This window comes from Suricata suricatta, chromosome 9 (genome assembly GCF_006229205.1).
Source record: "Suricata suricatta isolate VVHF042 chromosome 9, meerkat_22Aug2017_6uvM2_HiC, whole genome shotgun sequence".
In the NCBI taxonomy this organism is placed as follows: domain Eukaryota; kingdom Metazoa; phylum Chordata; class Mammalia; order Carnivora; family Herpestidae; genus Suricata; species Suricata suricatta.
The window spans coordinates 83,730,453-83,754,398 of NC_043708.1; the positions used below are offsets into that span (position 1 = coordinate 83,730,453).

General features: G+C 42.1%; 2 protein-coding genes across 6 annotated transcripts in view; one reads left to right on the top strand and one right to left on the bottom strand.

Annotated features, from left to right (window-relative positions):
* Positions 1–9,639, top strand: part of WDR76 (WD repeat domain 76) — a 75,030-nt gene extending 65,391 nt beyond the window's left edge. Inside the window, exons 10-13 of the mRNA XM_029951355.1 lie at positions 3,136–3,353; positions 3,911–4,063; positions 5,728–5,781; positions 8,499–9,639. Of these exons, the coding sequence (XP_029807215.1) occupies positions 3,136–3,353; positions 3,911–4,063; positions 5,728–5,781; positions 8,499–8,754 (681 nt within the window). The 3' untranslated portion in view covers positions 8,755–9,639. The remainder of the gene's footprint in view (positions 1–3,135; positions 3,354–3,910; positions 4,064–5,727; positions 5,782–8,498) is intronic.
* Positions 9,640–13,342: 3,703 nt separating this feature from the next.
* FRMD5 (FERM domain containing 5) overlaps positions 13,343–23,946 on the bottom strand; it is a 311,540-nt gene continuing 300,936 nt past the window's right edge. For 2 of the 5 annotated variants that reach the window (XM_029951356.1, XM_029951360.1), the window contains one exon: positions 15,887–17,054. In XM_029951356.1, coding sequence (XP_029807216.1) covers positions 16,477–17,054 — 578 coding nt within the window. In that variant the 3' untranslated portion in view covers positions 15,887–16,476. Of the gene's footprint in view, positions 15,834–15,886; positions 17,055–23,946 lie in introns of those variants that run through there. The other 3 variants (XM_029951358.1, XM_029951357.1, XM_029951359.1) reach the window with 3 other exon arrangements.

Genomic DNA, 23,946 nt, shown 5'->3' on the forward strand with positions numbered 1-23,946 from the left:
TATATATATATATATATACATACACACATATATATGATTTCTCCATATATATATATATGAAATTTATTTTGAGAGAGACAAAGCATGGTGGGGGAGGGGCAGAGAGAGAGAATCCCAAGCAGGCTATGTGTATAGAGCCCAATATGTATATGTAGGGTTAGAACCCATAAAACCATGAGATCATGACCTGAGCTGAAATCAAGAGTTGAACTCTTAACTGACTGAGCCACCCAGGTACCCCCATATATACATATAACATATATATATATATTTTAAAAGTTTATTCTGAGAGAGAGAGAGAGAGAGAGAGAGAACACACAAGCAGGTGAGGGGTAGAGAGAAGGAGAGACAGAATCCCAAGCAGGCACCACACCATTAGCACAGAGCCTGATGTGGGGCTTGAACTCACAACTGTGAGATCATGACCTGAGCCAAGATCAAAAGTTGGATGCTTAGGGCGACTGGGCAGCTCAGTCATTTAAGCGTCTGATTTCAGCTTAGGTCATGATCTCAGAGTTTGTGAGTTTGAGTCCCCTGTGCTGACAGCTCAGAGCCTAGAGCCTGCTTCGGATTCTGAGTCTCCCTCTCTCTCCGCTCTTCCCCTGTTCGTGTTCTGTCTGTCTCTCTCTCCTTCAAAAGTAAATAAACATTAAAAAAAAAAGTTAGATGCTTAACCACTGAGCCATCCAGGTGCCCCTTTATGTTTTATTAAAGTCTGGTTTATTGAGGTATAAGTTATATACAGTAAAATTTATCCCTTTAAGTGTATGTTTCTGTGAGCTTTGGCAAATTGTGTACACCTGTGTAATGCACCCACAATCAAGATAAAGAAAATTTCTATCACCTGAAAAAATTACTTTGCGATCCTTTGTAATCAGTCTCCCCTCCCTCTTTCCACTGATGTGATTACTGTCCCTATAACTTTGCTGCAGATTATCAAGTAAATGGAATCGAATCATAATATATAGCTTTTTATGTCTGACTTCTTTCACCTAGCATAATACTTTTCAAGATTCATCCATGATGTTGCATGCATAAGTAATGTGCTCCTGTTACTACTGATTGAACAGTTACCTTGCGTTAGACATTAATCTGAGAGTGCTTTATATATATTATTAAGCTTTATAACACTGTATGAAATAAGTAACATTATTCTCACGTAACAGTTGAGAAAACTGAGGTAAAGAAATTTATTAGCTTGTTCAGGAACATACATGGTAGTGCTAGAATTTTCACTTGGGTCTGTCTGACTTCACTGCACTTAAGCCTCTGCACTTAACCATTTTAACATACTAACCAAGTATTTTAGGTTTCATTTGTGTATTTTGGGCCTTTTTAGGTGTATGGGAGTTGTGATGCCTTCAGTTAATTAATTTGTTAATCTCAGTTTATAACGGTATGTTAAAACTAAAAATAAGCAATTCAGGTGATTCAATGTAATGAATTGTGATTATTCCCTTACTTGTGTCTGACACATTCTACAACTGTTGTTTTTTATTTTTTATGTGTGTGAGCCCCGAGCTCAAAGTAATAGTACTGTAGATTATAAGTGATTAAAAATTCATAACATCAGTACATGCTTATGATAACATATTTATAGTAAACAGGATATGCAAAGGAAATCTGCCCTTCCCCCATTTCCACTCTTCAGAAGTAAGCCTTGTAGTTCATGGCTGTGCTTCCAGAAAGTACACATATAAGCATATATTTTTGCACTAATGGGTTCGTACTGTATACATACTTTTTGTAACTTGCTTTTTTTACTTAATAGTTTAGAGAGATTATAGTACAAATCTATTTCATGCTCTAAGCATTGCATGGTATTTCAAAGTAGAAATGTATCATCATGTATTTAACCATGCCTCTTTTGGTGGGCATTTAGGTTGCTGCTTAAAAATATTTTTTTTAAATTAAAAAATGTTTGTTTATTTTTGAGAGAGAGAGAGAGAGCATGAATGGCAGAGAGAGAGAGGGAGACACAGAACTCAATGCGGGGCTCAAACTCATGAACTGTGAGATCATGACCTGAGCTGAAGACAGACGCTTAACTGACTGAGCCACCCAGGCTCCTCTAGGTTGCTTCTTATTGCTATTATAGGTAGTCTTGCAGTAGACAACCTTATATAGACATATATCTTAGATACATTTTTGGGTCAGAGGTTACAAGCATTAAATATTTTGATAGGTGTCAGGTCTGATTAGTTGTCAGAAATTTGCTATGTATTTATTTATACTTCTACTAAGAGTAGGTGATGAACATTTGGCTATATATTTTTGGACTTAGTTGGCAAAATTCCTTGATATAGTAAGGTATTTCAACTGGGTAGAATTCATGTTTAGTTCACTTCCTAGTAAGTGTCTCAGGGTAGATCTGCAACTGAGGTTTGTTGGATTTAAGAGAATTTGCATGTAACCCTGACATGGGTGAATGGGCTGTTTCATCTTGTAGGGGAGTTTCACAGCTGATCAGTACCTTTGTTTCCATCTCTGTAAAACAGGTGATCAGTTTACTTGGTGCTTTCTGTGGGATGATGGAAGGATACATGAGATTGTTAGTTAAAGCATTTTATAGATCTTTAAAAAAATTTTTTTCCCCTGTTTTTATTTATTCTTGAGAGACAGAGAGAGACAGCACGAGCAGGGGAGGGTCAGAGAGAGAGGGAGACACAGAGTCTGAAATAGCCTCCAGGCTCTGACCTAGCTGTCAGCACAGAGCCTGATGCAGGGCTTGAACCCATAACTGTGAGATCATGATCTGAGCCGAAGCTGGACGCTTACCTGACTGAGCCACCCAGGAGCCCCAGCATTTTATAAATCTTTACCAAAGAATTTATGTGTTGGTTTTCTTTATTTATTTTTTAAATTTTTTAATGTTTTAATTTATTTTTGATACAGAGAGAGACAGAGCATGAGAGGGGGAGGGGCAGAGAGAGAAGGAGACACAGAATCTGAAGCAGGCTCCAGGCTCTGAGCTAGCTGTCAGCACAGAGCCTGATGCGGGGCTCGAACCCACGAATGTGAGATCTGACCTGAGCCGAAGTCGGAGGCTTAACTGACTGAGCCACCGAGGCACCCCTGTTGGTTTTCTTTAAAAAGAAGAGTGTTGTATAAGTTGATTGTTACTTGTATCCTTAGGTATATAGAGATGAAGGAAGTAGTTTTTCCTCGTTTGACTTCTTGGGAGAAGATGCCTCCACTTTAATAGTAGGACACTGGAATGGAAATACATCGCTGGTGGATAGACGGACACCTGGAACTTCTTATGAGAAGCTTATCAGTTCTTCTTTGACAAAAATAAGAACTGTTCATGTTCACCCAGTGCATAGACAGTATTTTATCACTGCAGGATTGAGGTATGTTCTTCGTAAAGTTTTGTGATTTAGGCCTTTTAAAGTTAGGAATACTGCTTTCGTTTGGATGTCAAAGACCTCCAACTTTTGTAATAACCTATATAGTCAAATAATTTTTCTTTTTATACCAATTGAGGTTTTATTGAATGTGACTTTTTTTTAAAGAAGAGAGATCCTTTTGGATTTAATCAATTGTGAAAATATTAAACCAAAACACGTTTTTTTATTCCTTGGCATCATATGCATTTACTTCTAGTCTTTTGAGAAGAAAACTTATAAAACATATAACTTGTTGGTTTGTGTTCATTTTTTTCTCAGAGAGATTGGAAAACCAAGTAGAATTTTGTCACTCTGTACCCACTGGTTTCATATATATGCTGGAGTTTTGTAATTTTTCTAATATTTAATTTGTCTATACAGTGTTTGTAAAATTATCACATATTAGAGTATTTTAAATTCTTCAGTGTAATGAGTATTTGAGTGTCTAATTTATGTTCAGCACTATTTGAGAGCTCACTACATGTACTGTGCTAAAACTGAGAATTATTCTCCCCTTACAGGGATATTCATATTTATGATACAAGGCACCTGAATCCCAGGAGAAGCCAGCCTTTGATTACTTTGACGGAACACACAAAGAGCATTGCTTCTGCCTATTTTTCACCACTTACTGGTAACAGAGTAGTGACCACATGTGCTGATTGTAAACTGAGGTAAATCGGGGAGATAGAAATGTGTTGTTAACGAATCTAAAGAGTCTGTAGTTACTGTGCTAGTAAACTGGTAGTTTTGTTTATTACTGCTCCCTATTAAATTGCTAGTATTATTGTTTTGTAGCCATTTCTCTGTTCCTAGCCAGAGTAATAATATGTATTTAATGACTTTTCAGAAGTTTTTAGGTCTGGAAATTTCCTTGAGATTGGCAAGAAAGGTTTATAGCTACTCCAGGAAGTAGATGTCAGACTTTCCTTGAGCCCTGAACAATCCCAGAAGTCCCAATGAAACCAGGCTGTGATATATTGGAAGAAAGATAATAGGGCATAGCATAGGGACAAACTCTTATTTGGGGGATAGTGGGGTCTGCCTTACATGTGAAGTGCTGAGTGGAAGTTGTAGATCCTGAGACCACGGACAGGAAGAAAAGATAGCAAGAATTGGGCTTCTGCACAAACTACAGGATACAGTTTTATAGTTTTAGCTTTGGTATCCTTCAATAGCTACTTCCTAAAAATGGCTTTAAAAATGAAATTAAACCAATTGAACCAAAAATAGAAAATAGTGCCAATAAAAAAGATGTTAAGAATGTTAATGCAATGCCAAAAGAAATAATTTTGTTGTCTTCTATAATTGCTGATTTTGCTTAGCATTGTAAGCATTTATCATTTTATGAGAGTTTTTACCTTAAGTGATTCTGGTATTCATTGGTTTAACAGTAGGACACTGAATGGAAATATATCATTGGTGGATAGACAGTATCTGTTGCATATATATCATGGCCTAAGCTCTAGAAAGGCACCTAATCTCTGTTGGACCCTTCTCTTGGGAAGAGCATGGTTTTTGGTTTGTGATAAGTACCCAGTTAGTTTCTAGTAAAGTCTGTAAGCATTACCCACGTGGGTGCATTAAGAGATTTAGTCACCATGCACCGGCAGCCCAGTGTCTCTTTTCTGCCCATACAGTTTTCTTGGTCTCAGAGGCTACCTATTTTTCCCATTCCTGTTCATTTGCACTGTAGAGTTTACATTAGCTGTTAGTGATTTGGCTTTCTGGTAATCTAATTAGGCAATACGCTCTAGTGCCAAGAAACTGCACTGGAATCCCTAGGTGCAAGAAGAAGGGGGAGATGGTGTGATGTGGTTAATTTTTTTTTTTTTTTTTGCTAGATTACCTGGTAGAGGCTTCTGAACTCTTTCAGTTACCCCACAAGAACTTCTCTTCTTGGTTGCTGGTCATAGTCTTGCCAGCATTTGGAAATGACATAGTTCAGTCCCTCAATTGATGAGTCTCATGAGGAAATTGCTCTTGATTTGTGCATGCACTTTTAGGTTATTTGTACATTTTCAGATCACATCCCTGTATATGTGATCTATATTACTGTGAATTGGAATAGATTTCACCAGATTATCACATTATAATGCGCATTTTACATTTGGGGTAATAACATTTAAATAAATTATTTCTATGCTAAACTATAAAGCACTGAATTTTATAATATTTCTTATAATTTTTGTTAAAGCCTGATTTCACATATTTTAAAATAGCAATCATATTTCATATCATGAACCAATAAAAAGCTTGTTAAGTACACTGTTTTTTCAGAAAATTTTTAAGAAATAATAAAAAGGGTGTTACTTTATTCTTGATTTTTATTTTACAGAATATTTGACAGCAGCCATATATCCTCTCAGATTCCTCTGCTCACTACCATCAGGTAGGGTTCCATATGCTGAATAATGTAGACCCTGGATGGCTATTAGCTATTTGGAGTGCATATATTAGACATCTGATTATTAAAGAACTGTATACATCTGATTTTTGTATTAATTTTGTGTCCCAGGTTGCTAGTTCCTATCCTGTTTAGGAGCATTCTTCCAGCTTCCCTGTATCTTTAAAGAGGTTCAGTCTCTTAGTCAGTAGCTGTTGTCTGCAGCTGGGTGGTTATGTGTGATTAAGGTGGATGACTGTATTCCAACTTTAGAATTATTTACATTATCTTATTAAAGAAGATTTGTAACAACTTACCTGCTCTGAGGCCAGCTGAAGCTCTCTTTGTTTGGCCTATTTGTTGTGGGCTTAAATGGTTTCCCCACCTTTCCACTTAATTTTTTTGTTTCCCACTTTTTTACATCTGCTACTTTGAATGTATGTACAGTATTTTACATCCAACTTTGGTCAATGCCTTCTTCCTAGACATCCCTCTATGAGATTTACGGAGTTGGGAATAGGGTATGCAGTATGTTGATTGTTTCTTCTTTATAGTCTGTGGAAGCTACACGTAAGTGTGTTTGTTTACTTTCTCATAAATTGTCCCTCTTCATTTCCTTTTTCAAACTTCATGCCCATTAAACATTGATTCTTCCTTCTCCCTCCCTTCTAGATCTTGGCAACCACCTTTCTACTTTACACTTGATATGAGTACTTTTAACTACTTTAGATACTTCATATGAGTAGAATCACAGTGCTTGTCATTCTGTGACTAGCGTATTTCACTTGACATCATGTCCTCAGTGTTCTTTTATGTTCTAGTGTGTGACAGGATCTCCTTTTTATTTTAAGGCTGCATAATATTTCACTGTATGTATATTCCACATTTTCTTTATCCCATTTATCTGTTGATAGACATTTGGGTTGTTTCTACCTTTTGGCTATTGTAATTGCTCCAGTGAACATGGGTGTGCAAATATCTATTCAAGGTCCTTCTTTGAATTCTTTTTTTTAAATGTTTATTTATTTATTATTATTTTTTAATAGTTTATTGTCAAATTGGTTTCCATATAACACCCAGTGCTTCTCCCCACAAGTGCCCCTCACCATGACCACCACCCCCCTCTCTCTCCTCCTCCCCCTTCAGTCGATGGTTCGTTTTCAGTATTCAGTAGTCTCCCTTGAGAGAGAGACCAAGCATGAGTAGGGAAGGAGGCAGAGAGAGGGATACACAGAATCTGAAGTATGCTCCAGGCTCTGAGCTGTTAGGGCTCGAACACACGAGCTATGGGATCGTGACCTGAGCCCAAGTCGAACACTTAACCAACTGAGCCACCCAGGTGCCCCTGAATTCTTTTGGATATATAACCCAGAAGGCAGAGTGTTTTAACTTTTTGAGGAACTTCCATATTGTTTTTCTGTAGAGGCTCTACCATTTTACTTTCTGGTACTACTAGCAGTACACCAGGGTTCTAATTTGTATATTAATTGCTTGTTTTCTGCTCTTTTTTAAGTTTATTTATTTTGTGTGAGAGAGAGAGAGAAAGGCAGAAAGAGGAGAGAATCTCAAGTAGGCTCTGCATCCATCAGCTCAGAGCCTGTTGTGGGGCTCGAACTCACGAACCCATGAGATCACGACCTGAACTGAAGTCAAGAGTCAGACACTTAAGGGGCGCCTGGGTGGCTCAATTGGTTAAGTGTCTGACTTTGGTTCAGGTCATGATCTCATGGTTCGTGGGTTCAAGCCCCATGTTGGGCTCTGTGCTGACCACTCAGAGCCTGAAGCCTGCTTCAGATTCTCTGTCTCCCTCTCTCTCTCTGCCAGTCCCCTGCTCACGCTGTCTGTCTCTCTCTCAAAAATAAACATTAAAAAAAAAGAGAGTCAGACACTTAACTGACTGAGCCACCCAGGCGCCCCTCACTTTTTTCTGCTATTTTGTTAGTGATTATCTAAATGGGTGTGAGGTAATATCTCACTGTGGTTTTAATTTGCATTCCTCTAATGCTTAGCAATGTTGAACATCTCATATGCTTTTGGCCATTATATCTCTTCTTTGTAGAACTGTCTATTCAAATCTTGCCCATTTTTGAAATGGGTCATTTTTGTTTTGAATTTTTAAAGTTTTTTTAAAATTTATTATTTTGAGAAAGAGAGTGTGTGAATGAGGGTTGGGGGCGGGGATCGAGAGGGGGAGGCACAGAATCAGAAGCAGGCTCCAGGCTCTGAGCTGTCAGCACAGAACCTGACACGGGGCTCTAACCCACGAGTGGTGAGGTCCGACGCTTAACCAACTGAGCCACCCAGGCGCCCCAAGAAAGGAGCAACCATGAAGGGACTAATTTTCAGGATTTTTTTTTTAAGTTAGTTTGTTTATTTTGAGAGGGTGAGTGAGCAGGGGAGGGGCAGAGTGAGGGAGAGAAGAATCCCAAGCAGGCTGTGCACTGTCAGCATGGAGCCTGCCATGGAGCTTGAACCCACGAACTGTGAGATCATGATCTGAGCTGAAATCAAGAGTCAGATGCTTAACTGACTAAGCTACTCAGGCACCCATAGTGTTCAGTTTTATATGAAAGATAAGATTAGGCTGATAGTGACTCAGTAACTTAATAAGAAGAAGGTTGGCAGAGAGAACCAGCATTTAGGAGCAATACCATGCTTACTGTCTGTCCATCCCTGTCTTATTTAACACTTACTACCTTTAAAAACGTTGCTTTTTTCACTAGGCACAACACCATCACTGGGCGATGGCTGACCAGGTTCCAGGCTGTGTGGGACCCTAAACAAGAAGACTGTGTCATAGTTGGCAGCATGGCTCATCCACGACGGGTAGAAATATTCCATGAGACAGGAAAGCAGGTGCATTCTTTTTTTGGTGAAGAATGCCTTGTCTCTGTGTGTTCCATTAATGCTATGCATCCAACTCGGTATATTCTGGCTGGAGGCAATTCCAGTGGGAAGATACATGTTTTTATGAATTAAGAAAGTTTCTGAGCATTTGGTTTAGCAACACCAGTTTTGTTCACATCGTTGTCTGAGGAGCCTAGTAGTTCATGTGACTTGGTCTCTTTACTTGTTAATATGTTCTACTTAGCAAATATAAAATTGCTTTATTAGTAAGAACTGCAAGCAGAATGTACTTTTAGTAAGGGAAAAGGCTGTTGTTTCTTTAGGTTGGGGAGGGAATTTGAGGGGAGGGTGTGAATGTTTCAGCACTTCTAATCAGGCAGTATACTGAGAAATTCTAGTATTATAAGTTACAAAGCTTTGATCAGTATTAAAAGTTTTGTTGTTTAATGATATGAGAGTTTTGATAGTGATATTTGGATTTGTGGTTTATAGTTTGGAGTGAATATTTATTTCTAGACTCATACACTGGAAGAGATCCTTAAAGTTCATCTAACTTAGTGATTTTGAAACTTTTCCTTTTTTTTTTCTAATAGAGAGCTCCTCACCCCCCACCCCACCCACCTTTAAATTAAACCTTATGTGAAATCCCAAGATAATCTCAGTAATTATTGAGGCCTTGTTTATTAAGTAGGTTATTAATAAGAGTTCCCTGTTTCCTTGATGATAGTATCGGAATTGATAAGTGAAATGGAAATACTGATTTATGAAATTGAAGGGAAAGCTAAGTGAGACTGACTTCTATCAAACTGTCCTGGAGATAATAAATGAAGCCTATAGACTTCATTTCCCTTTTCTACACCACTTCATTTCACAGGTCCCAGAGTGGCTACTTTGTGAGAAGTGTTCTTTTTTAAAGATATTGAAAAATACTCCCATTAAAATTAGTACCATCATTTAAGCTTTGAATCCTTGGTGGTAATTGCCCGGTTTCTGCAATAAATGTTAGCAAATTCTTGATGTTTCTCACTTTTGTGGTTTCTTTTGCCATTTTGGCTTCATCAATTGTGCTATTTATATCCAATTCCAGTTAATAGAGTTCTGTCTTCTTGAGGCAATGCAGGAGGGAAGGAGCGTGAGTGGGGATTTGTTTTTCGGTGATAAGCTCTATAATGGAGTAATTGTTTAAATCTAGAAAGCACATAAAGGAAAATTGTCTCCCTTAGGACATCCTTAAACTGTAATGTTGTGAAAGGTACTTCTCCCAGAGACTTGCCTAAAGCTTTGTGGCTTCTGTAATTATTCATATGTTATGACTGCTTTCTCTCTTTGGGCTAAACCTTTTTTTAAGTTGGGCTTTATGAGATCTCTTAAGCACCTAAGCTCTGTATTCCTCTTGAGTTCTCTTCTTTGAGATACCCAGCCTTCTTTTATGCCTTTAAGGAGGAAGGGGAGGATTCTCATCTTAGGCAGACAGAGACAAGGTCAAACTACTAGAGACCTACAAATGTGAGGAATTAATAAATCTTAGTTCCTTAAGTCCTATTTTGGTATTCAGGCCTTTGAGTTTCCTTTCCATAGAGATGACTTTGCAAAGGCAGTTCTCCAGGAAAGCAGAGAGCTTCGGGCTGTATACACAAAGATTTAAATCCTTTCAGTCAGGTATAGTACATGGGAAGGGAGGAGGGCCCACACATGTGCCTTCTGTATCAAACTCAAGAGGAAGAAATATATGCCCTTTAACTTCAGGTTTCAAAAACTTAGGTGTCGTTTTGTTAGACTGTCACTTCTGACTTAGTCCTTTTTTTGGTCTTTCCTTTTTAGAATGGTATTGATGGCCAGTAAGGAGTTTTAGTTCCAGGACAGCATAGACCCATATTTTTGTTCAGTTGGTTATAAAGGTTTTTGGATTTTCAAACTAGAAGGTGAAATTTTGTGAGGAAGATAACATTTAGCACAATTAGAGGCAGGGGTAAAACATTTTAAGGTACCTCTTCCTACAATGAAAGCTGTGCAAGAGGAAATGTTTTAAAAGTGTCTTTGCCTATTTGATTCCACTCCATCGGCAAGTTGTAGGGGTGTGTAGAGGAAGCCGGTTCATGTGCTAAAACCAGGAGTATATTCACTTGCAGAGGGCCTTGGTGATGGTTGAGGAACCCTAAGCAGAAGGAGTGGGTGCAAGAGCCCTGAAAGGGTCTGTACATAGGGCATCCTCATTAGGTATCCATAGACGAGTGGCTGCCTTAAAGCTGCAGGATCATGAGGGTGCCTCGGTGGCTTAGTTAAGTGTCCAGGTTCGGCTCAGGTCATGATATCATGGTCTGTGAGTGAGCCCTGTCTTGGCTCTGTACTGACAGCTCAGAGCCTGGAGCCTGCTTCGGATTCTGTGTCCCTTCTCTCTCTCTGCCCCTCCCCCACTTGCTCTCTGTCTTTGAAAAATAAATAAATGTCAAAAAAAGAAAAGCTGTAGGATCATGGGATCACCACTCACACCCATTAGTCCTTAGGTTTTTCTTTATTTTTAGAAAGCTTTCTTTCCTTCCTTGATTTCCTTTCCTTTTCTTTCTTTTTTTCTTCCTTCCTTTCTTTTCTTCCTTCCTTTTTCTTAACTTTTTTTCCTTCCTTCCTTCGCTCTCTTTCCTCTTTCTCTTTCTCTCTTTTGAAAATTGTCGCAGAGAGGGCCAGAAGGAGAGAGGATCTTAGGCTCCACACTCTGCACTGAATCCTATGACCCTGAGATCATGACCTGAACTGAAATCAAGAGTTGGACACTCAGCTTATTGAGCCAGGCAGGTGTAAGGCTGAACGAAACAGACGCCATGACAGGCTTTGTTTTCCCCTCTAAGCTAAAAGGTCTAAGGTCAGTCTCTTCGCAACTATTTGGCCATTTGGCAGTCATACATTGCCGGGGGCGGGGGGGGGGGGGGTATCCAATCAGGAAAGCCCAGCTACCTCTCCCCACATTCCTAAGGGTGAGACCTGCAGATGGGAACTTTAGATAGGACCCTGTTACCTAGTGTTAAAGTTAACCCCATAGTCACCAAACAAGACCCTGAACTCGCTCTGTAATTGGTTAATTTCAAAGATACCCTAAATGTTGTAATTGGGTCCCGCCAAAAGTAACGAACGCTCTTAACAGTGTGTATGGTTAGAGCTGCTGCCAATACTGTTGTACCATTATGATTGGGTCACTGTACCTATGTCACAGTTTCTTGTAACTCCCCCTTCCCAAACCCCATAAAAACCCTACTCAGCCCGTGCTCGGGGCTCTCAGCACGGATCCACTGCGTTGGTGAAGGCTGTGAGACCGAACTTAGGCCCGGCGAGCCTAAGCCGTAATAAAACTGCCCTTGGCTTTTACATGCGTGCCTCGGTCTCCCTGGCAGTTTCTGGTTTTGGGGTGATATTAAAATCTTGGGCATTACACAGGCACCCCTGTTTCTTAGGCTTTTTACTCTGCAGATCACTTTAAGCAAAGACTTTGTCATTAAAAACAAAAACAAAACTCCACTAGGGACAGGATATTAGATATCATTTTATAGATGATAGGAACCTTTGAAAATTTGGAGGTGGGTTACATAACTTGATTGGTGTATTAGGAAGATGATCTATTAGCAGAATGGAGCATTAAAGGGCAGATAGAATTTAAAACAGGAAGATTAGGTAAGAAACTAGCACAGTGGACCCAAGTTTCACTTTTCATCCTCATGGAATTTAGAAGACCATTACCAGTTTTGTAGCCAGAGTGATGGTTACATGAGGTGAGATAATGTTACAGGAATGTAATTTGTAGGTTGTAATTATCAGGCTACTGTAGCAGTGACACCATTCTGTTCCTTTCATAGGCAATGTTTTCTGTTCTTCTTACTCCAGGCTTTACTAAGGACAATGATTTAGAAGCTGGACCATCTAGGTTCTTGTTTTTAAAAATTTTTAAGTTTGTTTATTTGTGGGGGGAGGGCAGGGAGAGGGAGAGAGAGAGAGACTGAGACTCTTAAGCAGGCTCTGCAAGGGAGTGTGGTGCCCGATACAGGGCTCCATCCCACAGACTGAGAGACCATGACCTGAGTTGAAATCAAGAGTTGATGAGTAACCTATTAAGCCACCCAGGCGCCCCTAAGATTTTATTTTCTTAAATAATTTCTATACCCAACATAGGGCTCAAACTCATAACCTCAAGATCAGGAGTCTCATGCTTTATTTATTGAGCCAGCCACGCATCCTGGACCATCCAGGTTCTACTTTGGGCTCTAACTATGTAGCCTTAGGAAAATCATTCCTTGGTTTGCCTCAGCAGAAAAATGAAGTCCAATTCATCTCTAAAATCATTCCATTATTACAGTTTCCAAGTTCTTAGTAGTATTTATTTTGGGGGGAAGGACAAGGATGATAGATGGATATAAGCAAAATGACTATTACTATTATTATTATTTGAAACAGAGAGAGGAAGGGCAGAGAGAGAAGGAAAGAGAGAATCTTAAGCAGCCTCCATGCCCAGCACAGAGCCCAGCCTCATGACTATTAGATATGACCTGAGCCAAAAATCAAGAGTTGGGTCCTTAACTGAGCCAACCAGGTACCCCAGTAAAATGACTCTCTTAAATGATTCTAGTCATGATCAGCAGTCAGCTCTATAAATCCCTCTGGTATCCTTTTAGCTGTGTGTTGGTAACTTTAAGGAGGAAAAAGTGAGACAAGCTGAAGGTTAAAAAAGAGTCCACTCTTCCATGATATTTAAATATTTATTTAGGTTTAAAAATAATTTTCATGGCACCAATGATTTTATGCTAACTACATACTGCATATGTAGAAAAAAGTACATTGCTTTGAAGGAAAGTGTAACTTAGAATTTTTGGCACACGGAAGGTTAACAACTATACTTTTTAATGAAACTAAGAAATTCACATTTGCAGGTAGTTTACCTTCTACTGCTTAACGATGCAGTACACTATTCTTTAGTAAGAGTTTTATTTCCTCTTATGGATGAAGCTATGGGAACCATTACTTTATTTCTACAATGAGATCAAACTAATTTTGAGAGAAACTGGGAGACATAGTGGAACACAGTAAAACCAGGTTAAAAATTTGAACGATGCTTAATGATGGGGAGATACCAAAATAGTCACCAACAAAGGAGGTTTGTTGTTCAAGGACTATTTGAAAAGCAAATTGAAGGAAACTTTACTATCTGTAGTTTCTGGGGTAAGCCCTGGAAAAAACCCCAAAGTTTCTGTTCAGAGAGCAAAATCCAGCTGTTGGAAGTGGTATGGACTATTGTACTGTTAGAACTCTAGACACAAGTAACATACCAGGAAATGGAATACTGCATCTTTCCTTAATATGAATATGAAAGGTCAGCGTCAAGGCTATCACTCACTCACTGCATAGAAACACCATATTCTACAGACTGAGGTAGGAACACTACACTAAAAGGTAATCTGCTATGTTGCATAAGACAGTAGATATCCAGGTTCAAACCAGCCGCCTATCTCCTGACAGCCTTTCATCTCAGAGTCTACTTTTCACGTCAGTCCTGTGCTAAAGAAAGCCTTTCCTGTGTAGATGACAAGTGGCAGTGGATAGTTGGTTCTAAGTGATCCCTAAGTTTTACTAGGATCTCCTTCAGTTTGTCTTGTCACTTGGTAAATAGATGTTTATAATTCTGCCCAAATTGTCGCTGGTATGGAAATGATCAGACATTCCTCTTCCATTCTTAGCTTCTGGTGGAGTTTCAGCATTTCAACACTTGATCTTGCTCATCATGGCATCAGATACCTCTTTGCTGGTTGGTTGTTCAAGCACCCTTTAAACAAGCAACCCCAGTGCCTCGACTGGGAAATGGTCTTGGACCTTTAGCAAGTCAGGAATGGGAGCAGAGCTGACCCTCTTTCTGCTAACATACTGGTAAGGAGCAGTTTTGATGTCTAGATCTGGGTTGGCAAAATATGACCTGTGGTCCAAATTCAACTGTTTATTTTTATAAATAAGCTTTTACATAACACAGCCATGTTCTCTTGTTTATGTATTACCTATGGCTGTTTTTGTGCTGTGACGGCAAAGTTGAGTAGTTGCCACAGAGTATGGCCCAGAAAACCAAAATAAAAAGATATTTTCTATCTGGCACTTTACAGAAGTTTGCCAATCCCTGGTCTAGATGAAAGGGTATTTAGAATTGTGCAATCCGCTTCCCCCACCTTGCACCCCCTGGCAACTCCACGTCTGTTATACTTTGTACATGGACATGATTCTGCTATTTCAGGGGACAAACTAGGGCATTGCAAATCTACAAGTGACTCATTCTGTTCTGCATTTGGTGCTGTCCAATATCATGTGATGTTAGCAGCCATTCCACTGCTGTGTGGGTCCCAGGAATATGTCTATGGACTATCCTTGAATAAGTCCTCAGGCCCCAGATGACTTAGAAATCTCTCCCTGAGATGAGAACAAGATCTTGTATGTGAGTAGTCGCGAAGAGTTGCAGAGCTTGGGCCTTGGACGCCACGATCACCCTTCACATGCTGTGCTTTTGCATGCTTCCACAGCTTCCCTCAGCAAGGATGGCAAATGCTTCTCTACAACTTTTACTTTCCTGATGCAGAGGATGACCCTAGGGGGCAGTATTTCTACATCTAAGTGTTGGTCTCTGCCACGTTCACCTTCCTTCTTTTGTAGGCATCTTTTAGTATGCCTATTTAAAGAAATTATTTTCCTGGTCCCTTCCAAGGCTCTTTGTTGATCTTGGAATTCTATTTTCTGAAGCTTTTCTTTCTCAGGATCAGTTTCTTTCTTGCATCGTTTAGTTCATCAGGCTCTATTTTCTTAATCCATAAAGTAAAAACAAAATATGAATTGATAAGAAAATAATATTTTGTTGTTAAAATATAAATTGAAATAGTTTTTTTGCAGGGGGAGTGTACAAAATAGGTACTGCTCTCTGAATCGCAACAGTTTCTTAGGTACCCAAGTTCTCGTTTCTGTTAACTACACTTTGTCCGACATTTCTGACAGTCTTATCTCAGGCACCACTGAATTCAACTCGTGTCTCTGGAGCACTATAAAAGTCTTGAGGTTCCTCAGGAAAAAAAAATCACAGAAGTCTAAGTTCATTATATAAAACTCATGGCAATGCCCACTAGGATCTAGTCTAAGGGGACAGACTTACCCCACCCCTGCTGCTGCTGCTGCGGTAGCGGTGGTCCCTTCAGATGCCCACTCTGCTCAGATTTGAAAAAAACAAAAGGAAAAGAAAATCCAACTCAGACCATCATAAGAAGCAACTTTCCATTTAATCATTCTACATGGATGTTTACTCTTTTCAAATCTCTGTCTGGCAGGAAAACCTACAAATAGTTCCCATTGTCCAGACCCCTGGACTGCGCTGCTGAGGCTGCACTGACGAGCCTACTGGAGCCCAGTAGGAAAGCTCCCGCACAATACAGAGGATGACAGCTCTCTAGTCTTCAACTAGTGTCCCATCTGCTAGGTGACACTACTGCGATAATCCGTAATAGTAAAATAAATTATTTTTATTTGATAGTTTCAAAATAATACACATCTATGAAAAATCAAAATTCAAAACCAAAAATTATCCTGCAAATCGAGAGGATGAGAAACAGAGTCGCTGAGCCTTTCTTGAAAGAACCTCTGAAGGAAAGGAGTTTTCCCAGTTTGTTTAGACAGGGCATGAGCCTATCCTCTTTTTCTTCTGGGAAATGACCCTCCTAGGCTGTGGACTTTGAGTCATGAGAGGAGGACTTGGTACATGTGCCGATGGTTCCGCGATGGGTCCCATTGCTGGGAATGGGTAGCCGGGCTCCTTGGTCCACCTGGCTAGTTATTGGGAGGAGTCATGCCTTCTCAGGTGTCAATGAGCAGGCTCACCACTGAGCGGATTTTGCAGGCAAACCATCGCCTGAGGGGACAAAAGTATTGATAGTGGAATTGTTCAAACTCGGGGGTCTGGCGGATATCGCGGAAAAAAGCAATGTCAAGGTCAGACTCGGTAAGGATGATCAGGAGGAGGAGCAAAACAAAGAGGAGTCCCATGGTCACAAGGAGCAAACGGAGGACACTTAAAACAAACTTATTCACCTGTTCCTCCTCTGGCCTGCCGTGCCCCTGACACAGGGCCCTCAGCTCTCCCCCAAGGGCCTCCACCTCTGTAGCAGTTGGAGTGCTGGCTTCAGACTCCTTCTCCTCTTCGATGCTGCAGGTGGCCCCATTGATCTGCCGGGAAAGCAGCATCAGCTCCAGGCTGTGCTCAGCCACAGGGGTGGGCAGCACACTGTCTGCAGGACTGTAGGCCTCATCTGCAATCACGGCGACGCGCTCATTGCTGTCTGCCCGGCTGCTTCTCACGTGAGGCAGGAAGGTGTCACCGTGGGAGGAGGAACGCACTGGCGTGGAGTGGGCGCTGTCCCGGAGGGACTCGAGGCCTGGAAAGGCAAAAGGATCGTGAGAAGGCTTTCTAGTCCCCATGCACACTTCGCTCTCTGGTGGAGGCAGCACCCATTCTGTTTTATATGGTCACTAAAATCTTGTGAGGAAGCCTCCTGCCCACTCACGTGACAGTGGTTGCTGCACGCTGTTCTGATGTTATCATGAATAGGATAAGAGAAGCAGCAGACATCAGAGGGGCCATGGTTGGAAGTTTTTTTCCTTTTGACTTAGGGTTTTGGCAAGATTTGTTTAAAGTTTCTGCCTTTCCTGCTTTTGATGTCTGGGCCTACTTTTAGCCTCAACTGAAAGACTGTCTGAATCATAGACTATCCCTGATTCAGAGCTGGGCCACAGTTCAGGGAGCTCATCTCCCTCTTGGGCTGAGGGTCTTGAGAGGCAGGAATGGGGAGGAAAATACTTTTTGCTTCACTGGGGCTCATGAAATACTGATTCTGGAGCTGAGTGCCCTTCTGACAACTCAGCATGCACTTCCTTGAGATCATGAGGTCGTCTTTTGGATTTCTGCAGTTGTGCTTCATCTCGTCAGCCTTCCACTTCTGGCTGTCCTAATCTTAGGGGATGTGAAAACCCTATTTGTTCTTCCTAACTGGTTTATTTTCTTTTCTTTTTTAAAAAATGTTTATTTTTGAGAGCGTGTGTGCATGTGCATATGAGCAGGGGAGGGCAGAGGGAGAGAAAGAGAGAGAGAATCCCAGGCAGGCTCCATGCTCAGCACAGAGCCCAACTCTGGGCTTGATCTCATGACCTGGAGATGGTGACCTGAGCCAAAATCAAGAGTCAGACACTTAACCAACTGAGCCACCCAAGCACTCCCCTCATCTTAAGTGTTTTCTGATGGAGAAGGGGAATAGCCCTTGGCAGGTAGCTCGGCTCCCTTCCATCTTAGAATGAGCTGGGTCCGCGGTATGCTGACACTTCCCCTATCTTTATATACTCCAAACTGCAGAGTGGTCTTTGAGAACATCTTGTTGGATCAAGGTGGAAATTCTCTTACATTTGTTAGGAGAAAGGGTTCTCTGACCCCTGAAACTACCCATTATCTCCTTACTTTCTGAGATGGGCATTCTTCCCTTTTCAGTGCTCAGTCTCTGGTAGCAAGGAACAGGAGCTGGTTACTCCCTCAACTAAACAGTAGCCACGGAGGCCAGAAGATGTGAGCCCAGAGTCATCAAGCATGGCTCACATCACAATGCTCCCAAGAAAATGGTTTCTTGTTTCAGGTTCAGTGTTTGCATTTTCATTCCTGGGTATCTTTGGTGTGCCAGAGTGGCTGTGTCTTTCCCTGCCTTTGTGGCCTATGGTAAGAGAAGCCAGTCCTCTTCTGTGCTCTGAAATTGACCCTGAACTGCTGCAGACCAGATCAGATTCCCAGCTACGTAAAGGTTTGACCTAATGAGGGTTGATTAGGGCTAACTTCAGAAGCCCAAGGGGCTTTTTCTCTCTCTTTTTGAATGTTGATTTATTTAGTTTGAGAGAGAGCACAAGCAGAGGAGGGGTAGAGAGAGAATCTCCATGTTTTCAGCACAGGACTTGACGTGAGGCTTGATCTCACAAACCGTGAGATCATGAACTGAGCCAAAATCAAGAGTCGGACGCTTAACTGAGTGAGCCACCCAGGTACCCCCAAGGGTCTGTTTTAAAAGGTAGCAGTCACCTTTCAGAAGTAGTGAGTTGTATTTGGCTCTCTTGTGTAGCTATTTGCTCCCAGGCAGTCTGCCCACTCAGCCTGCTGGAGCCCATCACCGCATCAGTATAGTTAAGGATTCTCCCCAGGAACAAATCCTGGGATTGGTTATAAACATGAGGTGGGTTGGGGTGGAAACAGCAGCACCCTGCTATCCACGTAGTCTCCCCATCACCTCACCAAAAGTAAGTATATTTGCCACAGTTCTCAACTTCTGCTTTCAGAAGCTCCTCATGGTCCTAGTTGTATTTTTCTACCCTTGTGCTAAAGTCTTAAATTTGTATACTCTTTTAAACTAACTTTTTTTTTAGTTTTTTTAATGTTTTATTTATTTTTGATACAGAGAGAGACAGAGCATGAGAGGGGGAGGGGCAGAGAGAGAAGGAGACACAGAACCGGAAGCAGGCTCCAGGCTCTGAGCTAGCTGTCAGCACAGAGCCTGAGGCAGGGCTCGAACCCACGAATGTGAGATCTGGCCTGAGCCGAAGTCGGAGGCTTAACTGACTGAGCCACCCAGGCGCCCCTAAACTAACTTTTTAAAGTGCTTTCATTTTATCTTTCCATGAAGTCCTTGAAACTGAGAGGTTACAGAGCTTGCCTGAAGTCAGGTGGTTGGTTGGTAATGACAAAGGTAAGGATAGACTCCAAGCCTCTTTCTATTTCCTGATGCTAATGTTCATGTAGTTGGATTCTGGGCCTGGATGAATTAAGTTAGTAGCTTACACCTGCTTTAGATTTAGGTCTCAAATGCCCAAGAAACTGTTGTGAAATAATGTGAAATTAAGAGCCAGCCCCTTGTTCCAGTGCTTTTGATGCTCCTTTGATATTTTCCCCCCAGTGTTCCTCCCTTATTCCTGCATTTGCACAAGCAGCATGAGGACTATGAACCTGGGTGTAATGGGCCCCTAATAAAACAGAAACCTTCAGGCTCTGATCACACATGTGTTGGGTCCTCTGCTCCTCCCTCGCCTCCTCCCATTTTTATTTAAATTCTAGTTAGTTAACATACAGTGCAATATTGGTTTCAGGAGTACAATTCAGTGATTCATCACTTACCTACAACACCCAGTGCTCATCACAGTAAGTACCTCCTTAATGCCCATCATGCATCCAGCCCATTGCCCCACCACCTCCCTCCATCAACCCTCAGTTTGTTTTCTAATTTTAAGAGTCTCTCATGGTTTGTTTCCCTTTCTTTCCTTCCCCCTCCCATATGTTCATCTGTTTTGTTTGTTAAATTCTGCATAATCCTCATACCCTTTCTAGAGGCTGTCCCCTCACCAAGACACCTGTGACCGTCAGATCTTCCAAAATATGACCAGCTTAGCTGCTGAAGCCACTTCAGTGCACTTCAGCTTGGCCTATAAACAGCCCTAAGCTTGCTGGGGAAGGAGAGAGGCAAAGTCTGTTATATCAGAGAGAACAGATCAGAGGGACACCAGAAACCACATTATAATAAGTTGTTGGTGCTCTTGGTAAATAAGATAATGGATATGTATGCATTTTAGTAGACTGCTTGACAAAATTACTCAGTAAACATTAGTCTTCTGTTCTCTCAACAGACTTCACCTGTATGTATGTCAGACTAGTTTTGTAAAGAACCTCAGGCTCACTAGAAGCCATCACCCACCCGAACCCCTTCATCAAACCTGTTACTCTGGGACGGAGTGGGTAGGTACCATGGGTGGGTGGGATCTGGCAAATGGCACAGCAAAACAGAGGATTCTTCTTTACCTTGGACATGCTCCAGCTGCTTGCCTTGCCCAGAGGTGACTTCCTGTGGGCCAGGGGGCACAGTGGTCAGGAGTCTACCCTGGAGCCGGGGCCCCATCCTCAGGATGCGCACACTCAGTGGCCGGAGGCAGTGATTAGTCAACCGGAGCTGAACTCGGACTCTGGTGTGAATCTTAATCAGACTCTTCCCCATGGTGGCCCAGGAAAGCAGGTACTTCTTCAGTGGAAACCAGCTGATCTCTTTACAGAAACCAGCCAGGAAGGGGAGATACAGAGGAAAAAGATGGAAAAACAACTAGGGACAAAGGGTTTTTGCTGACCTCACACATGGCAGCTCCTTCACAGTGCCTCCCGTGCTGGAGAGAGAATGTCAGCTCTGGAGACAAAGTAGGCTGAGCTTCAGAGAATGAACAACTCTGAGAGGCCGAGGTTATCAGTGGACTGGATTCAGTCAGAAGCACTTATAGCCATAAAAAGCAATGCTTCCCCAGCATGAGGCTATTTCCCACAGGCCCATGTAAGGGCCCCAGACTTTTCAGAGTGAGGTACAGAGAGGGCAAGGAACAATCCTGTAGGGTAGGGAGAAGCACATAGTTCCAGAAAATGCATGGTGTGAAGCTGCAAAGACATTTGGCTTTGGGTGGGGTGGCTCTGAAGTGTGAGGTGTCAGCTCTGGGGCTGGAAATGGACTGTGTCCCATCCTCTGCTGGGCTGTACACTGTTGGGCCCTCTGTTGCTGAGCTCACCCTCACAGGGCACAATGGATAAGAACCAACATACCTGAGTATCCTCTCTGGCCAAGCCTGTGCTAATAACACGTGGTATCTTGGCATCCCTGAGGGCTGAGGGGAGGGCCAAGCAGTGTACAGTTATCTTCTTAAGGGTCCCAGCTCATTGGGATTACATAGTTTCATTCATATTGTAGTGTTATATTAATGTTTTTGCAATTTTCCCATTGTTTTAAAGATAGGAAACAAATATTTTCCCCTGGAAAAGGCAAATCGTTTCAGTGATGTTATGTGCCATCTGGACTATCTAGAAAAGACAGTCTCTGATGGACCATGAACCAAGTTCAAATGTCCATCGCTTCCTGGGGGTTTTGGTGGTTAGCGCCTCTCTTCTAAGGCCCGATCATGTTGCTCTCAGCCCTTCCCTGCCTGGGTGGATGGACAGTGAGGGTCAGCTTTGTTTGCTGGGTGTTTGAAAGGTGAAAACCCTCTCGAGAGATGGTGTAGCTCAACTCTGGGAAATAATCCATTCTTTATCTCCTTAGGCTTGATAATCCCTGACTGATAGAGTCACTTAAATGCTAAAATAGTTTTATTTTTCCCCACATCCAAACCAGATGTCCATCTGCCTCCCTTCACTCTGATTCTGTTAGTGTCATTCCTGCTGGGGCAGTTCTTAGCTGCTTCTGCCTGTGCCCTCCCAAATCTGATGGGTTCCAGGCTGAAGGCCATGACTGGGGATGAAGGCTGTGCTCATCCGCAGGCAGTCTCAGGCATGGGATGTGAGCAGCAGTTTGGCTCCGAGTGGCACAGGGGAGCCTGCTGTGCTATAATCTGCCAGGTGTGAACTTCTGGGAGGCTCACATTGTGAGAGAGTGCCCTGGTTCTAGAAGTCTATGATTTAATAGCTTCTTTGGTGGCCTTTTCCTGCTGCACCCTCCCCTGTCATTTTACAAGCAAAGAGGACTATTTCCGATGCTGAAGAGCCTCCTGCTGCTGCAGTGGGAGAAGACAGGCAGAGCTGGCTGGGAACTGAGGCAGCCTCATAGCTGGTCTTGGGAGAGCTCTAGGACAGGTTTCCTGCTTCTGAGTTGTTCTGCTAACTGCTTGGTGGCTACTGCAAATGGATTGTATTCCCACATGGATAGCCTCAGTCTTCCCTTTTCTGGGAACATGGGTGTTACTGGACATTCTTCCATATGCTGGAGAACAAATGCATGAGGCTCTTCCCTATACCCGCGTTAGTGCTAGCTTCCTCCAGAGGGTGACCTTTTTCTTTAGAAGGACAGCTGTTCTGACTTTTTGCAGGAAATTTGGGCTGAAGCTGGTGACTTTAGACCTTAGGATGGATGGAAAGAAGGGCCATGGGGAGAGGAGAGTTATGTTTCCTCAAAAGAGAAGAAATTCATTCTACTTTCCTTAGATGAACACCCCACAAGAAGAGGGACAGAGAGAGCTGTGCCCTGTTCTCCTGCTCAACCTAAGACCAGAGGAAAAACCAGGAGGCTGTGTCTGATGACAGACCTCAGTAACTTCACATCTTGCAGAGCGATTATGCTTCATAGTTCCTAGGCACCCTCCCACTCTCACACTGTACTCTAGGGTGGGGGCAGCAGGCTCAGAGAGGTTAAGCAACCTGCCCCAGAAAAGTACACGGCAGAGCTCTGAATTGAATCTCATCTTTGACTTCCTGACCAGGCCTCTTGGCACTGTGCTTGCTGCCTGTCCAGTGAATGCTTTAATCTTTTTTTTTTTTTTTAATTTTTAATGTTTATTTATTTTTGAAAGAGAGAGGGAGACACAGAATCCGAAGCAGGCTTCAGGCTCTGAGCTGTCAGCACAGAGCCCAATATGGGGCTTGAACTCATGGATTGCAAGATCATGACTTGAGTTCAAGTCAGGCGCTTAATTGACTGAGCCACCCAGGAGCCCCAGTGCTTTAATCTCTTTAAAGTACTTCCATGTACATCAGTTTCCTCACAACTCAACAGGGACACAAGGAAAGTATTCCTATTTTACAAACAAAGCAACTGTGGCACCTGGGTGGCTCAGTCAGTTAAGCATCTGACTCTTGATTTTGGCTTAGGTCATAATCTCATGGTTCATGAGTTTGAGTCCCATGTCAGGCTCTCTGCTGAGAGTGTTTGAGACTCTCTCTCTCTGTCTCTCTCAAAGTAAATAAATAAGCTTAAAAACAGAACAAAACAAAAGCAGAACAACTAAGATACTCAAAGTATAGTACTTGAGGTGGTTGTTCAGCCAGGATTCTCAACCCCTAAGGCTGTAGTTCTACACCGAACTCAAGCAATGCAAAGTCAGTCACCCACAAAATCCTAAACACAAACCCATGGATCCTCAGAGGGAGCAACAGAATGTCCTTCCTAACATATGTGGTTCTTTATTTTCATTCATCAGCATTCCAACAGAAAAGGCACAAAGTCTTCCCTCCCCACCTTCCAGGATAGGTTTGAAGCAAACCTGCTGCTGTTTGCTGCTGCCTGAGATCTTTTGTGGTCCTACAAAGACATCCATCTTTGGCAGTGAAAGCACTGACTCATACCTATATCCAGCCTGGGGCAGCCTAGTCCGTGACAATGAGGGCAGTATTCTGCGAGTCTCCTAACAATACTAACTACCCAAGGACTAGAGAGGGATCAGCCTGAGTTACTGCAGTATGTAGTTCAGTGAAGAAACACAGACTTTGTCTCCATACCGCCCGCC